We start from the raw sequence: 16,920 nt of genomic DNA on the forward strand, positions 1-16,920 counted from the left end.
ATGGCCCTGGCATCAAGCTGGTGGGAGGGGGATGGATTGAAGTTCCTGTCCCCCAGCAGCTTTACTTCAAAGCCCTCTTCACCAGCTTGGCAAGCCTATGGCTGAAGATGCTCTTCCCCTTCTCTCACAGATGGACCTCCTCAGCTGACCAGGTTTCTCAGAGTGAGTCCCCTGGTTAAGTAGCTGAACCCCTGGCTGTGGCAGAGTCCTGTAACCATTTGTTGATTTGCCAGATTCAACTGGCCTTTTCAAACCCCCTTCCTTTTGGCCTTGTTAACTTCTCCCTTGGCTTGCAAACCTCCAGGGATGGTGTGTTCCAGGCTTTGGATGATTGTGGTGTGTTTGTTCTAGATTATTAGAGCTTCCTCCTGGCTTTTTTTTTTTTTTTTTTAATAGCACTATCACATTAAGCAGAAGTGTAAAAGGGATGGTGATGGAGGGCTTCGGAGCAGAAAATTAGACAGTCTCACTTGCTCAAGAATCCTTTATTTCTGCTCTTTATGTGTTGCCTTACATCAGCTGTCCTGGCATGGTACAACAGGGCAAACTCTTTGCAAAGTTGTGGTTTTAAAACACAACCAGCTCAACAGTCAACATCAGTATAAGGGAACTGCAGCCTTTCTAAACTTCATACAAATGAAAGGACGCTAAAACCTTTGTGTTAAGTTCACCTCAGCAAGGATATTAGTTATCAACCATTTACAAAATATACAGACATGCTTTGTCTTCAGTCTTTCACGAGCTGATTTCATCTGCTTGGGATGTACTTACCAAAGGTATGAAGTTAGTGTCTCTATGGAAACATTACAGGAGAACCCACTTTCCCTTGTGCTATTGCACCTATGGGTCTTTCCACACTAGCTTTGCTTTGGCATCCTGCAATAGAATACAGGTTTGATATGACCCTTTCCAATAGTGTTTAGACTCTTCTGCTCAGAGCAATAAGTGGATTTATTATACACTATGCATTTAACGAAAGCTAGCTCCACAAAACCACCACTAATCCACAATGCTGGTGGTACATCACACTTTTCAAGAACATGAGATCATCTAGCATCCTTTTCTTGATTTATATGAAAGAAATACTTGCTCTCTGTTGTCTTGGCCATGACTTAAAGGGTTCATCTTCAGTCAGGTGACTACAGTACAGCAGCTTCCCTAAAAGCACACATGGTAGGGTATTTGTCAGCCACAGCAGGCTGCTCTCTTTGTACTTAAGTATGAACTACTACACTGCAATAGCCTTTAGGCAATCTCTGAACAGTTTAGAGTTACAAGTAGAAACACTTCCATTAGTTGCAAATGCTTCCCAAAGGGAATGACAATTATGTTTATCTTTGTCAGCAATTTTATTTTTATTAAAAAGTCAGTATTTAAAAGTAAGCGAGATAAGAGATTTCCCCTTGTGGACTGCCATAAGATTTGTGCTCCTTCCTATACCTCTTACAGAAGTCTCTTGTCTGGTTTCAAGAAGAAAAAGGGTTGTGCTATGTGTGATCTTGGCTCCGTCCACTGCCACACAGTAGCCGCTGCCTGCCTTATGCATGGTCTGTGCTGCTCCATCACTTTAAGCAACAACTCCAGCAGTCTGCATGCACACACCGTGTGGGGAACCAACAATTCATAAACACAGTTACTCATACCTGTTAGAGGCTGAAGCTTAGCAGAAATACTGCAGCACAGAGGAAGCTCCTGGGTGGGTTAAAAAGCCCTGAGCAGGCAAACATGGAGGAGGGATTTTTTTTTTTTTTTCCTTTCTTTTAGACATTAAACAGGAAATACAGTTGTACAATCACTTTTCAAGAAGTAATACAATGAGAATGAATGTGCTGGAATGGAATAATAGAAAAAGAGGGGGGGATGAAAGGCAGAAACACTAAGAATTAAGCCATTAGTAAACAAAACTGTGGTGTTCTGAATGAAACATTGATATAAAAACTGTAATTTCAACTGAAGCTAGATATTAATTCCCCTGACTTCAGCTTTCCTATTCCACACACACTTCAACTCATGGGCATTTAGACCAACAGTCTTTCTATAGCTTGCTGCACAGACTGGATCTGAGGCTTTAGCTGTGATCCCTCCTTGATGGTGATGGAGCAGGCGATGACGGGCCGGGAAACACCACATGCCCGGCCCAGGGCTTGCTTGGAGCGCACAAACACGTAAGGTACATTCTTGTCCTCACAGAGAAGAGGGAGGTGCAGGATGATCTCCAAGGGCTCCGCATCTGCTGCCATCACAATGAACTCCGCTATCCCTCGGTTCAGTGTTTTGGTGGCTGTAAAATAAACTGAAGAGTAAGACTAGGTCCTTTTGGAAAGTACGTCTAATGAAAAATAAACTTTAGGAAACGTTGAAATTGGCATAAGCAAGAAGGTGATTTAGTGGTAGCACGAGGCCAGGCCAAAGGAAAACAGCAGCTATAGGGCCAGGGAGGGTTATTCTCCGGGTTGCACCTGGGGTAGGTGCTGTGCCCAGCGCCACCCTCAAACACAGTGCAGACTCACAAGGGAGCGAGGCCAGCCCAGGGCTGCTGATGGGTGGGGGGTTGGGGCACACCGTGGAGGGGGAGACTGGTTTTGTTTAGCCTGGAGAAGAAGGGCCAAGGTCGGAGTGGGGGGGGATGTGGCTGCTGTCTTCTACTACTTCAAGGGGACTGCAGAGAAGACAGAGCCAGACTGTCCTTGTGAGTGCACAGGAGGACAAGTCACAGACTGTAACTGCTGCCTCAGGGGGATTCTGAGGACATGCTGGAATTTCATATTTCCCCTCCCACCTTATGAGAGGCACTTAAGCCATGGGACATGGATCCTGAGAGGACTTTCTGCCCTTAGGAATTGTTTTTTTAAAAGTTTGATTAGGCAAAGTCCCAAGCCACCCGATCCAGCTGTGAAGGGAGCCACTCTCTGAGCAGGTTGCATTAGAGACCTCCAGAGGTCCTTCAACACCAATCTTTTTATGATTTTAAACTGGCGAGGCATCTGGTAATCCCAGTGCCATACCACTAAAATAGGCATGACAGGACATGCACCAGGAACACAGTTTGGGCATCTACCAGAACTGCATATAAATGTTGAAAAAATTACAGTTTATTTCTGTCCCTGAATATTGCTGAAGCAGGCTAGAAGGAGAAGACAGACACTTGCAACCCACATAGAGTTAGCCGTCCACAGCTGGAGAGAAAAGACAAGACTCTAGCCACAGTGTCTCACAAAATCCTTGCTATGATTTCTAGCACACTTTGCAACACACAGGTCTCACCTTCATTGGCTCCCTTGCGCAGCTGCTTATAGTTGCAGGATTGCTGCACGAGATCCAGCAGTGTTTTGGTGAGCTGTGCATCAGCCAGGGGTAAGCTTTGGGATTCACTTCTGCCTCACTCTAGAGGAAGGAAAAAGCAAAGAGTATTACAACAGGCGTAAAGGCGGCTTCGTTCTGCACAACATTACATAGGCATCATGTCCACCACATATACTGACTCCTGGAATCACCTCACCATTCTCATCTGGCCTGCACATACATGCTAGAAATCCACTGCGTTTTATTTCTAAAAGGGGATTCTCCTCCTGTTCAAAGTTAAAAGTAGCTTTACTCACACTGACGGCCAATTTATACCCTACAAGCTAGTAGCAGTGAACTTACACAGCAGCCTACAGGCACTTGCTGCCACGGACGCTCCATAAAATGAAGCATTTCAGTGTGCAAATTAACAAACTCGGACACGAATTTTAAAGAAACGCCGAGAAGAGCACGTATCGGATGTTAACCTCAGTGGCGCAGCGGAACAGCAGCGAAGTGACGAGCGGCATTACCGCCCGGCACGGCCGCAACTCCAACCCCCCCCGGGCTCCCACGGCCGCAGCCAGCGCGGGGTGACCCCACGCCGCGATTCTCCGCCGCCCGCCCCCACCGCCGGCCGCTCTCCCGCCAGCCGAGCACGCTGCTCCCGCTGCCCGGCGGGGCACAGCAGGGCCGGGGACGCCGAATCCCCCCCCCCCCCCCCCCCCCCCGGCTGTTCGGTCACCCCCAGCCCCCCCTCCCCGGTGTATCCTCCCTCCGCCGGGCCGCGCCGAGCAGCCCGGCCGCCACGTGCTCCCCGCCCCGCAGCCGCCGGGGAGGCAGCGGAGCCCTCTGAAGAGGAGGAGGAAGAGGAGGAGGAGGAGGAGGAAGAAGAAGAAAAGACGGGCTCCCGCCCCACTCACCATGGCCGCGGCCTGCTGCGCGGCGCGGTCGCTCCTCTCGGCCCGACTGGATTGAGGGGGGAGGAGGCGAGAGCGCCCGCGCGCGTTGCGTCGCCGCCGGAAGTCGGTGGGCGTGGCCCCGGGAGGGGCGTGGCCATCAGGCGGGGCGGGGCGGGGCGGGGCGGGCTTCGCTGCGCCTGGTTCCTCAGCCGTAGCGGCGTGGGTAGCGTCGCGCGGAGGGGCTGCGTGGAGCGTTGCAGGAGCGCGAGCAGCAGTGCACGCAGAAACGCGGCATGTAGAACCGGGGCGGGGGGAGGCACTGAGAAATCCCACCTCCTCGTTTACTTCTCCCCCTCCCAGGCAAGCTCAGCGCCTCTGGGTCGCCCGCCCGGTGCGGCGGCACCTCAGGAGGGGAGCACCGTTTCTACCCGGCCGGGCTGCGCGGGTGGGGTATGACCCGTTAAAAGGACCCTATGAAAGCACGCAGCCCTGCGGGGCGGGAGAACCGTTCTCCTCGGCCTCCCGCTCCCGGAGCCGCGGGAGGGGAACGGAAAGAAACGGACGGAACAACCGAAGGGACGGGGCCCCGCCTGGTGCCCGGCGGCGGCCCCGCGCATGCGCAGTGGCGGGGCGCGATGGCGGCGGAGGAGTGTGGCGGGCACGGGGCGCGCTGGGCCCTGCCGCTCCGCCCGCCGCTCTGCCTCGCCTGCGCCGTGGAGACCCTGGGCGACGGCAGCGCCTCGGTGGGCAGCGCCTGGGCGCCCCCTCAGCTCCCCCCCCCCCCAAACGCCTCCGGGGCTTTCGGGCCCCGGTGGCACTCTTCCCGCCTCCCCGGGGCGGGGGGAGCAGCGGGGCGGCTCGGGCCGCAGCGCTGACGGGCGGTTGTTGTCTGTGCCCCGTAGCTGGCGCGGCAGAAGCACGTCCTCTCCCGCCTCCGCGATGCCCTGGCCTGGCGGGCGCTGCCCGTCGTCCAGCTGCTGGCGCCGGACGAGAGGGTCTGCGTTCATTTGATAGGAACTCTCTTCGGTAAGAGCTCCGCTGCGGGGCAGCGCAGCAGCAGGGAGAAAGCAGTTACCTTTTTTTTTTTTTTTTTTTTTGAACATACATGTGGACTTCTCCACATCTGAAGCAAAAAAAAACCAAACCACGAAGGAATATTGAGATACCTAATTCTGTACTTCCACCAGCAAGGTGTGTTATGACTCCCTGTGGAACGCTGCCAGTCATTTGGTGTAGAATAGGTTAATTAAGCTCGCTGTTCCCCAAGGAGCAGGATTGGCATCTTCATTAAGCTCCTGGAGTGTTCCAAAGTATTTTGATGTACCTGTAGTCTTTCTGGAGAACAAGGGATGCCTGATGGATGGCTCTTCCCTGAATGCTCTACTTTCTGATGTCGTGCCTTGGTGCTTTCTTGCTGAACTGTGGCATTTTATGAAGATACGTACATAAATGAAAGTATGAGCTTAGAAAGGTGTTAGAGGATTTAATATCAAAAGTGCAACATAGTGTCTTTTTTTTTACACCATCACTTTACATTTGTAGAAATCCTTGTAGCCATAGGACCATAATGCCTGCTTTTTCCTGGTGGGTCAGACTCACAGCAGAACAGTGTTAAGCAGGATGTCAGAAAGTGCCTTTCCACTAACAGTTCTGTGATCTTGAACATCTGGTTTCTGTTTGCATAGTAGTGCTGTGGGAAAAGTCTTTGAAATGTCTGAAATCTTGATGGAGAAGACATAATGGTCTAAATGGGGGAACAGTAAGGCGGTAAGAGAAAGATGGAGGGTATGAATGCAACTGCCTTCAGAGAGCAAATATACTGGGTTCCTTTAATTCCATGATCTCATTTGCACATCACAGATAGTTCTTGTTCTTTGGGGGAAAGTGACTCAAGACAAGTCCCTTCCCCTGCCTTGACACACTGAATAATTCAAACAGTGTTTTCCCAGTTCATTTTCTGGCACAAACTGTGTTGTGCATGTTTTGGAAGCAGCTTTATTAGAAACAGAACTTTGTGCAGATTTAGTTCTCTCCGTTGTGCAAATTTTTACTGAGCACTGTCTGCACATAGTCCTATACAGATGTGGAGGAAGTGGTGCTTATGGCCAGTTCAGTCCTGCCTGTACTGTACGACCCTAACGCAAAACACCCCGTAAGTCAGGGGAGCAGTGCTTGCATTTCAATGCTCATGTGTTTTTAAACAATAATTCTCTCTCTCTTTGACAAGCTTAACAAGTTGATGGTTTGGGGGAAGCTTTGGGACTTTACTGTACTTGGTGTAACTCACAGAGCAGTTGGAACCCCAGTCTAAGCTCAGGGCTACAATGACATGTATATTTTGGATAGAGCTTGGATGAACCAAGGCTCATTTGGTGCAAGTGTTTAAGAGGGACCCCCAAAGGTTTGAGCAATGCTGTGGAGGAAGTATTAATAGTAAATTCAAGAAAGTACATTAATTTTTGGAGAGAGAATAGTGGGATAGGCACAGACAGAATAAAAAGGGTCGGAGAAGAAAGGTGTAGTGTGGAGTGTTACGTATGAAAAGATGGTGAATTTCAGGTTAGCTTGAATTTCATGCAGCTAATACTGCCATGTTTACTAATGCTGTATGCAAGTCTTTTCCAAAGTGTGAGGAAGTTACTAAGGATTGGGCAGATGAGGCAGAAAATAACTAATTTCTTCACCTACAATGTCATAACATTCCTTTAGTTGGTCAAATTTCTGAGAGGCCACGGAGTCTCTGGAGGGAAGGTAATTTGATGGATATGTTGAAACAAGTGGTTTGGTGTGGCTGAAGTGGGGGTTTGAACCAAATGCCTGTTACTGTATGTACCTGAAATTGGAAGGAGCTGGGAGATAGTTTCTCATCTGTCATGGTGTAGTAGAGTGAGACTGTGGTGTATTTTAATATATACACTCTTGTGCTCTTGTACAAATGGCTTGTGAAATTGTGCCTTCGGGTTCAGTTTAGCACTGGAATAGTTTCCATATGCTTTAAACCTGGTGTTCAAATTTGGTTTGGGGATTTTCAGTACTGCGGAGGGAGAGGACTGTTCATGGTATGAATGGAAGATAGGAAGGATAATTCACAGCTGGGCTCTAACTTCTGTCATTCTGGAGTGTTGTTTCAGACGTACAGTACTGGATACGTGCAGTGAGATGTGGTGATGGTAGCAGTTACATATTTACTTACATAGGTGGAGCCCTTGACTTCAACTATAAAGTACATAAAAAATTTACAAGAGAACCAAATGCCTTCATGTCCCTGTGCCCTGCTTACGGAGGTGCCTTTTGTGATACTCCCTGAGAGTATCCACCTTCCTCTGACAACATCAGGCTGGTGTCATATGAAGTGGGGAAAACATAACAGTTCTGAAAAAAAATGTGCAGCTCCTTTTACAAGAAGGCCTTACAGCACTGATGATCACAAGCAGGAATGAGTTCCATGACTGACTGTGGCTTATCTTTCAGGGATGTTGCATACTGTGGAAGACAGCAGTGCCCTGGACCTGTTTGTAGAAGGTGAGAGGCAGGTGCCATGTCTCAATTACTGACAGTTTGTGAAAGGAGGCTCTGTCTTGTCTGATAACTACAGTGAGATGCTCAGCTTCTGCACAGCTTGAATTGGGAAGACTGTCTATTTTCTATCAATGCAACAGCGATGAGCAGACTGTTACAATATTTGGGGGCACGGGACTGTGTGCAGATTTAAATATTTAGCATTTCTCTCACAGGTTCTGTGTGTGCCGTAAGTTTAGTGTCAGATGGGTAACAGTGGTAAACGATGCCTCATCTTTGGCACCTTTGGACCAGACCAAAGTCTCAAAGCAAATGGAAATTTTCCTGAAGGCTTCAGTGAGCTTTGGGATCTACTGCTTTCTCCTCAGGACAGAGGGTATTTGGGATTTACCTCTACAGGCTGCAGATTCCTCTTTGGGAGCAGTACCTCATTTGAAATCTGAAGGAAACGCCTGCAGGGCTGACAAAGGAATTGCTGCAGTCCAGTTAACCTTTGGCATCTCTGCTGAGTCTAGTGATATTAGTAATGCAATGATTTCCTCCTGTGCCTCCATGAAAGATGAAAGGAGGTGTGACCAGTTTCTTCCAGAGGGGTTTCAGTTTTCAGGCACTTGAAATGGTGTTGAAAAGGTGAGAAGTCTGTCATGTTACCAGTCTGTTGAGAGATGGATGCTCTCAAACAGAGGAATTTTAACTTAGTGCTACCTAACTCTTGAAAGTTTTTAGAGATTCTGAGAGTTTGGGGCAAGAAAGAGCCATTAAGCCATCTATAAATCACCTGTCTCAAGATATGCCTCTGCTGAGGTGTGTAGCTCTGTAGCTAAAGTAGGTCTCCTTGATGAACCTCCAGTAGTGCCCTGGATACACCAAGAGGTAATGAACTTAGAAGTCTCTGGTATTTTTTTTTAATAATGCTTTCCTAGAATACAAATCAAAGGAGTGTGTTTTTCACGAGTCATGCTACCACAGTAAGATACATCCCAGACAGCCTTACCAAATCCTATGGAACAATGTTCTGCACAGTGTCTCAGTAAGGGGGCTATTGTCAAAACTTTGTCTGCTGAAAATTCAGGTGCCCAGGTTCTAAAAATACCAGAAGAGGAACTCTTCTTCCTGAAACTGGTGCACTGGTATATTTGTGGAGGCAGAGGCAGCCTGCCAGCATCAGGCAACTCCCATGAGATTTTTGTATGGAAAGCCTCAAGTGATGTGCAGCCAATGCCTGGTAAACATGGTTTCTTGTTTATTGCTCTTATTAGGACAGAGCAGACAGAGCTCTAAAAGTTGCACCAAACCAATCATAACAGCCCTTGCCTGGGGCTCAGGAGGTGAATAGTGCCAGAAAGGTGACTGGGGCCTTGCTTTCTGGCAAGGTAACTGAGGTAACTGCAGTGGTTTATAGACTGCACTGTTAGATCAAGGACAGGAGCAGCTGGAGGAGGAGCTCTCAGTCTGCATCTAAGGAAATTCAGCAGTGTCCATTCTGATACCATCTCTGGAAATACATGGTTTTAAAGGCCAATTTTCATACTGTAGGAAGCCTGCTCTATTCAATTACCAGAAATTTTTATGCTTTTAAGCTAGGGCTTTGTTACTTTCCCTTCCTGCAACCATCCCAATGCTTACTTGGTGTCCTGATACTTAGTTTGTTGCTTGCAGTTCATTTCCATGCACGGTTTGTAGTGCAGCTAGAACAGAACTGCTGTAATGTTTCTGCAGAGAGCTTGGCCTGGGCTATCAGAAGTAATAGGCTGGGAATGCTGATGTTACCCTGCTCTCTCAGCACCTCTGTGCTCATTTAATTTCTAAGCTCTTTGCTCACTGGTCTGCTAAAGCCCTGTGGAAGATGGATTGTTAGTGCTCATGGGTGTGAATTACTGATCCTGTTTCTTGTGCCTAGTTCTGGTGCAGCTTATAGTGGAGCTGAAGTCAGAACAGTACTTACGCTGCGTTTTGGATGAAAGCCAAAAAGAGGTCAGTGAAGATGAATTCTCTGCCCTTCCTTTTGATCCTTCAGAGGCTGAGGAGATGGGAATGAGTGGCCCTGCAAGACTGTAGCTACTGTGCTGGGATGCAGCCTCCACTGCAGTGGGATAGCCTCATGCCAACACCCCTGTTGTGATTTTGGCAGTGTTGGTGTTTACCCTGGAGTTTTCCTATTGTTTCCATAATGCCTTGCAGCTACGTGGCTTCATGATGCTCTTGTGAATCTGTGTGGCTTCCTCAGATTCTTCTTTTCCTACCTTAATCTTTCAGTGATATGAGGAGCTTTCCCAACCTGTGCTGTGGGCTCTTGCTCTCTTCATTCCTAAGTTTGTGGTGGTCCTATGGGGTACAAAAAATTGGAAAGTAGCAAAAGTGGGGAGAAATTCAGTTGGTTCGTCTGCTCATGTAAGAGCTGGAGGGGAGAGAGAGGAAAAGGAGCAACAAGCAAGAGATTTCTTGGATTAATTAAAAGACGTTTTGGAAATCTAGGAGTGTGTTCACTGTTTTCCTGTGGTTTATCTTAAGTGGTGAAGAGGACCCAATTTAGGAAAAGATCATATTCTAGAGGATTATGCATCACAGAGAGCTTGCTGGTTTGGGTGCATTTCTGCCTTTGGACCGTGTCCTCACCAGTGAAACATTTCCTTTCTCTGTTTCCTCTACAGCTGTGCAAAGCAACTACCGTCAGAGGCAGCCTACCCACATTCACTCTCTTGGGCAAACTGGCAGATGCCATCCCAGGCTTTGCTGATATACTGGTGGTAGAGCACAGTGAGTAATGTGTCGTGCCCCACTGAAGGGTGGTATTCCCAGCCCTAATACACATATGCATGCATGCACTCCCATCCCCCATGTGAAGTCATGAAGGTGACACGAGAAGCCCATCCAGAAGCTGGAGTGGCATTCAGGCCTCCTGGCTTGCAGGTCACTACCTTCATGGCAGGCTTGCAATTGTGCTCTTAGCCAGCCTGGCAAAACCAGCCTCTGTGAACTGGGGTTTGTGGGTCCATGTACATTTAGTCCACATACGTTTAGTTTTTCTTTCCTTGGTCCAGCCCCTGGGGGTCTGGTGAGCAAGCTTAGCTGTTTGTGGAAGTAGCTGGGATGATGGATCTTCATACAGTGAACGGCGAGCTCCTCTAGCCATTTATTACTGTACCTCTGCTCAGAGGGACAGAGAACAGTGAGCACATCACCTAACTGTGACATTCATTAATCTGCATACAGCAGGCTGTTCAGTGAGTTTTTGCCAATTTTCAAGGAAAATAGATTGGTGCTTTTAAAAGTTCATTGGTGTGAATGTTTGCTGTTTCTGTTCCTCACACTAGGTAATTTAGTGGATCATTTGCTGATGGGCTTGACATACCCAAATGAAGCTATAAAGGCTGCTGTCTGCTACTTGTATGGCAAGCTGTACTCCTCTCCTGTTGGCACAGAACGGCTCTCAGCACACTTTGAAGAAAGGCTCTGCGGTCTCTTCTTGAATACCTTGGGGCGTGCGCAGACAAAGGAGCTGCAGGTTAATTGTTTGGGTAAGGCATTGCTGAGAGAAGCTGCTAGGTACAAGGGGAGGCTCAGAATGAGGAAGAAATCCCTGGCTGGCTTAGATGCTCTAATGTGGGTTGTTCCCTAGAGGAGCTTTTTGGCTTTTTGCTGCTTGTCTGAAGCAGTCGATCCTTTATGTTACTTCATAGCAATCGAATGGCCCAGACCTGCTGCTGATCTCCCCCTGCCCTCCGTTGTCCCTTGAGCCCCACCATTTGCCTAGCACTGACTAATCTTCAGAGTCTCTTCAGAGCTTGCACTGTGGCCTGGCCCATTCAGTTTGATGTTTTGCCCTAGAAACAGACCACCCCTCAAAAGTGTCCGAATGCAAACACTATGCATGGCCAGGTGGGTTTTGTAGAGCAGTGAATGGAGTCCAAGACAGTCTTCAGAGGTGGGCATCATGTTATTGAGGTTAGAAAGCTAAGTGGTGCTTTCTTGCATCTATGCTTCTAACTGCACACGTTAGATGTTGCTGGGGAGCACAATTTCAGCCCTTCTGACTTGCTTCTTTTCAAATGATCCAGGAAATTCCTTTTTCTTGTCGGAGGTAAGCAGGAACTGGATTGCTCCTCAGATCATCTACTCAGCTACTAGAAATGGATGATGAGTCCTTTGAAAGTAGATAGATGTAGCTCAGATGATACCCTCTGTGAATTTGTACTGACATATACTGATGATTTGCATCAATACCTGTAGCCATGCTCTATAATTTTATACTGAGGGCATTTTTGTGTGTGTGGCTATCCTTTAGCTAAACACGGCTGTTTTGGTAAGAGCCTGTGAAAGTAGAGAGGGAAAATAAATGCCAGTTCTCTAGGAAGTATTCCAGGGAAAATATCTAGTTATTGTTGGGTCACTGACTGCAGCTTGGAGAAAAATGCAGGTCAAGAGCTCTCCCAAGAAACAATTTAGGGGGTGGTTACTGGAGCACAGAAGACAATGCGAGCAGAGTACTCCTGAGATCATGTACCAGTGTTCTTGCACATCTCTGAGAAGGAACAGGGAGCAGATCAGACCCATCAAAATGTATCAGCAACAAGGGGTTGCAAGACGTGGGGCTCATGGCAGCATCTGGGGACACAGTGAGGAAGTTCCCTAAAGTGGAGGTGAGGGCCTTTGTTAGGCGTGCAGGAAAGAGGAGGAAGTTGACAACAAGTCTTAGGCTGTAAATACTCCTGTGCTAATGTAATCCTTGCTGTGCCCAGTACAGTGTTCTCTCTTGTTCCCCCTTTTGCAGGTTTGCTAAAGGAGCTGCTGAAATCTGACCATTTTGTATCCATTCTAATGAATAATTCAAAGACAGAGGAGGAGTCTGAGAACCCTGACATTTTAGAAGGGGAAAATCCACTGCCACTTGTTCTCAAAAAGGTGATTGCTGAAGTAGTAGTGAATTGTCGGTAGATGTAAAAAATTTCCTGGCCCGTATTGAATCTTTCTCTGAGGCACTTGAGTATGCTGTAGCCAACACCAGCAGTAGGGGCTTCAGTGGGAAATGGGGACACCCTCATAGATCACCTGGTTGTTCATTCCTGCATCCTAGAGGGGGGAAATTTTACTCCTGGCCTCAGCTGATTTTACTCACTCACACCTGAGGTCTGATACAGCACTTGCAGTGCCAGCATGACTAAGCATGGGGGCAGAGCTATTCTTACTCATCATCTTCTCTGTTGTGGTTCTCATTTTGCATTTTTTTTTTTAGTGTATTTGGTCCGGTGTTTTATCTTACCTTATCAAGTTTAATCTGTGAAATACAGGCCAAAAGAGATCTTCATTTATGTTTTAGATTTTAGAATGTACAGGAAACTGTTTCCTACTCATATCTGCGTGTTTGACTTCCTCTCTCATTTTGACTTTCGTTTCCCAACAGCTTTTGTTGACCAGAGATGAGATGTTACAGGCAGCAAGTTCCCACTGTGTGGCTGCAGTGCTGATTCACTCTCCCAACAGATACGCTCCTGCTTTTATCCATGCGGATGTCCCAGGTGAAGAAATGCAGTAGCATCTTCTTGTTTATCTACCTATACCAAAGCGCTCCCTGGCTGTTTGTTTTAGGAATCAGTCTGGCTCCATGAAATCCACTGATGGCATAATGTGTGCAGTGACCATTTTATACCAGTAAAAGTGGCTAGTGTGATTTTAGGAATAGAAGGGGAGAGTAAGTTTTCAACTGAAAGTATAGATGCAGCTGTCAACAAGCAGAATGGAGTTTCCACAGCGAGAATTTGGACAAGTCCTTGAGGTCAAGGTCCTTCTTACAGGCCCATAGAGACAAGCGTAAACAGACTGAGGTTCCACCTTATTCCACTAAATATTGTAAGTTTGCACAGAATTTGGTCTAGGATTTAGCTTTAGAATATGGCTGTGGGAGATGGTTTATTATTTCTCTGTAATCCCAAAAGGCGGAAGCGCTTTCATTTTACAAGTTCTTTGGGAAATATGAAAGTTCTGAGGGGAAAAGAAAGATCACTGCATCTGTGATAAAGCTTGCTTTGTGGCTTTTCATTTGTGCCAAAGGCGAGGGCCACAGTTCAGCTCCTGCCTGCTGAGTTTGTGCTGGGAAGATGCCTGCTTGTGGGACTCTGCTCTCCAGTCACCTTGTTTGGCAGACTAGCATGCCCCCAAGCATCCACACCGTTCTTCATTCCTGCAATTTCATAATACAGCTGTTTTCCCCGTGGCTGTTGCTATGTTTCCTCCTCCTTCCTGTGCTGTTCTAGGAGCAGCTGTGCCATGCTGTGAGCAGACTGCCTCTTACCAGGGTGAACTTGTTTTTGCGTGTGTGTTTGCAGAATTCCTGTTTGAGTGCTCTTGTGCAACAGTGAAATTCTCATCTGGTCAGTGTATTGCTGCCTGCTCCTCCTGACTGAAGAACGCCTTTTCTTCTCAAAATGTCACACCGTCTATGGTGAGTCATCAACCTTTCTGTCAGAGTGACTGCAGTAACACTGTGGGCATTTGCAGTGCCTCTAGCTGAATTTCAACACTTTACACACAAACACAATTTCCAGTCAGGATGGATAAAGGGCTGCAAATGAGTACATTTCAGACATGTTTGTGATGTCCAACATAGCTTGGATTTACAGTGTTACTCTCCTAATGAGTTCCTGATGAGCATGCATTTGTTATAATAACCAATTATCATGAATGACACCACCTAAGTTACTATAAGGTGTTTCTGTGGCTATACCGAGGGTGGATTTAGGAAGAAAGGCTAAATTCTTTTCCTTCTTCTGGACTTACCTCCAGCAGTGGAAGATGGGACCTGTTATCTGGGAGCTGAGTGAATGCTCAGCAGTTCTGGGCAGTTTCTGTCAGTGACTCAGAAGAATAATTGTTCAGATCTTCCTTCCTTTTAAAAATTAGTTTTGTGTCCACCCTGGAATTTGAGGTGTTAAAAGCTCTCTCTGTGACGTCTCTTGAACATGTGCAGGCATTGAATCTCTGGTGAGGAGTCTCCAACATGTCTTGCAGCTGAACAACGTGGAGTTGCACAAACAAGGGCTCCTGCTCTTCACTAAAATACTGAAACGGTAAGGGAGTACCCCCACTAGGCTTGCACAGGCAGAGTTTGGTGCCCCAAAATGGAGGCTGTGGTGGTACTGCTTTTAAGTTTTTTGTCTGACACCAAATACCTACACACTCAGAGTCTTCGTGTTTGCAAGATGTTGCTACACAAACGCATGTCCCTTACTCTTGTGAAGAAGGGTTTGAGGGTTGTTTCTGAACCTCCCAGCTTGTCCTCTGCACATGCATCCACCAGTGTATCTGCCTCTTCCTTGCCAATCTGGGAGGTGAAATCTCCTTTCAGCTGTAGGTAGCGCAGGAGGGAAGCCTAGGAAGGTCCAGGCCAGCTCCTGCTAAGTGTGCCTCTGTGACAAAACAGAGCATGCAAATTCCATGGCTTGTAGTCTTGTATCATCATCTGAGCTAATTTCAAACATCAAAAACAGATTCTAGGCTGAAATATTAATGTCTTCTGTCACTTTTTTCCCTCTTGTTTTCTGCTAAGGATTAACGTGCCCTGGCTTGTTTTTCTCCTCTGCTTCCTGTTCTTGCCTCTATGATCTTGTTCCCGTCCTGTCATGCTAGTGACAGAGTCTTGTTTTTGCCACTTAGTTCCCCCAAGAGAGCCCTTGAGCTGAATTTTGGAAATGTCATAGTCAATTTTGTAGCAAGTGGCAGGGTAAAAAAGAGAAAGAAAAGCAGCAGTGCTAGAACAGTGTGATGATGCCAGTGTGGGATCTGTCAAAAAGAGAAACCAGGATGTGGGAAACACTAATTACAGTGTTTGTGCTTGTAAAACAAAGAGAACACTCTGTGCAATTACTCTCATTTTCTAGCACACCCATTCTGTTTCTCTGAGCTTTGCCGTAGAAATGATGTTTTATTTAAAACTGTCTCATAGTGGAGAAAGGGGTCTTATCCTGGAACGTCTCTTGTTTTTTTCTTGGAGCTGGAGCCTCTTCTGTAAGTGAGCCCCACTGTCTGGCGTTGTCTAAGCAGAAGGTACTGCTCCCCTTGGCAGTGTGTCAGGAATGGTGGGCAGCTCTCCCTGGAGCATCCCTCATCCCTGCTAGTACAGCCAGAGTGGCAGGCACAGTTTGGGGCCCAAAGATGAGAGGCTGCAGGAAGCTGCAAGAGTGCTGTCCTTCACACTTTTCTCCCAGGCCCAGAAGACATCATAGTGCACCATATTGCAAGTGGGTTTGTGCCTCTTGAATGAGTCAGCAATACTCCTCCATCCCTTCCTCCCTGCATGAGTCAGTGAAGACTTTTTTTTTTTTTTTTTTTTCCTGATGTGTTTTACTTCAGAAGGTCAGTGATTAAAGAAAGGAAGTACAGAGGGTTAATAGAATTACAGTGTAAGTAGAAACGATTTGGAAGTTCAGCACATCACTCATGGCTTGAGCTGGAGGCTGCTCCTGGTGCCCGAGTTCCACAAGGCCTTTTCATTGCCCTTCCCACCTCGCAGCTTTTTCTCACAGCAGAACATGAGGTGACTGCCAAGCTGGGTTTCATCCCACTGAGTGACTAAAAAGAGTGGTTCTGCCTCTGCTCACTTTTTGCCCTGTAGCTGGGTTACTAGTGTAATTTCTACTGAAGTTCACATTCCTCTCCCATTTGTGCATGGCAACATGCGTTCCTGGCTTGCTTTAGTGAGGCACATCTGTGAAAACTGAATAACAGGGAATACTTTTGGCTCCTAAGTCTGGCTCCTGTCATGCTGTGCTGCTTTTCTTGCTTCACTTCGGAGAGGCCCTCTTTCAGGCTGTTAGTGCCTCTTGTCTGCACATATTCCTGTATTCCCCCAACCTTCCTGACAGTACCTAACTTGCTGGGATCCAGGTGAGCAGAGTCTGCCATTTACACAGCTCTGTCCAATAATCAGATTGTCATCCCTCCATGCTCTCGTGCCGAATGCTCAAAGGTGTTGGGCCACAAGGTGATCAGACAATCAAAATGCTCACTGCCAAGAAGAATTGTCAAAACAGTTGGATTGTGTTTATTTTCCTGATTACTTTTCAAGTTCATGAAAGTCGCTGTCCTTCTGGCAGTATCTGGCATTAGAAGTGCTATAGGACTTTGAGAGAAGCTGTTCTTATGGCATCATCCCTGTTCTAGGATGGTGGCATTTGATTGTTTACTCAGAAATATGAATTGCCAGATGAACCTGCAAATGCCA

At 47.3% G+C, this 16,920-nt stretch overlaps 2 protein-coding genes across 2 annotated transcripts in view; one reads left to right on the forward strand and one right to left on the reverse strand.

Annotated features, from left to right (window-relative positions):
• Positions 1–466: 466 nt before the first annotated feature.
• SNU13 (small nuclear ribonucleoprotein 13) lies at positions 467–3,812 on the reverse strand. Its single transcript, XM_042793114.1, is given in 4 exon segments — positions 467–2,281; positions 3,265–3,351; positions 3,354–3,384; positions 3,771–3,812. Coding segments are annotated over 4 exon segments (423 nt in total). The 3' UTR covers positions 467–2,018.
• A 1,007-nt stretch (positions 3,813–4,819) lies between these two features.
• The window catches only part of MEI1 (meiotic double-stranded break formation protein 1), a 39,666-nt gene continuing 27,565 nt past the window's right edge, over positions 4,820–16,920 (forward strand). The window contains 11 exon segments of the mRNA XM_042792471.1: positions 4,820–4,927; positions 5,087–5,210; positions 7,656–7,706; positions 9,604–9,677; positions 10,355–10,460; positions 11,018–11,221; positions 12,475–12,605; positions 13,105–13,219; positions 14,027–14,041; positions 14,044–14,142; positions 14,668–14,767. Of these exon segments, the coding sequence (XP_042648405.1) occupies positions 4,820–4,927; positions 5,087–5,210; positions 7,656–7,706; positions 9,604–9,677; positions 10,355–10,460; positions 11,018–11,221; positions 12,475–12,605; positions 13,105–13,219; positions 14,027–14,041; positions 14,044–14,142; positions 14,668–14,767 (1,127 nt within the window).

This window comes from Tyto alba, unplaced genomic scaffold (genome assembly GCF_018691265.1).
Source record: "Tyto alba isolate M040663 unplaced genomic scaffold, T.alba_DEE_v4.0 Super-Scaffold_2, whole genome shotgun sequence".
NCBI classification, from domain to species: Eukaryota; Metazoa; Chordata; class Aves; order Strigiformes; family Tytonidae; genus Tyto; species Tyto alba.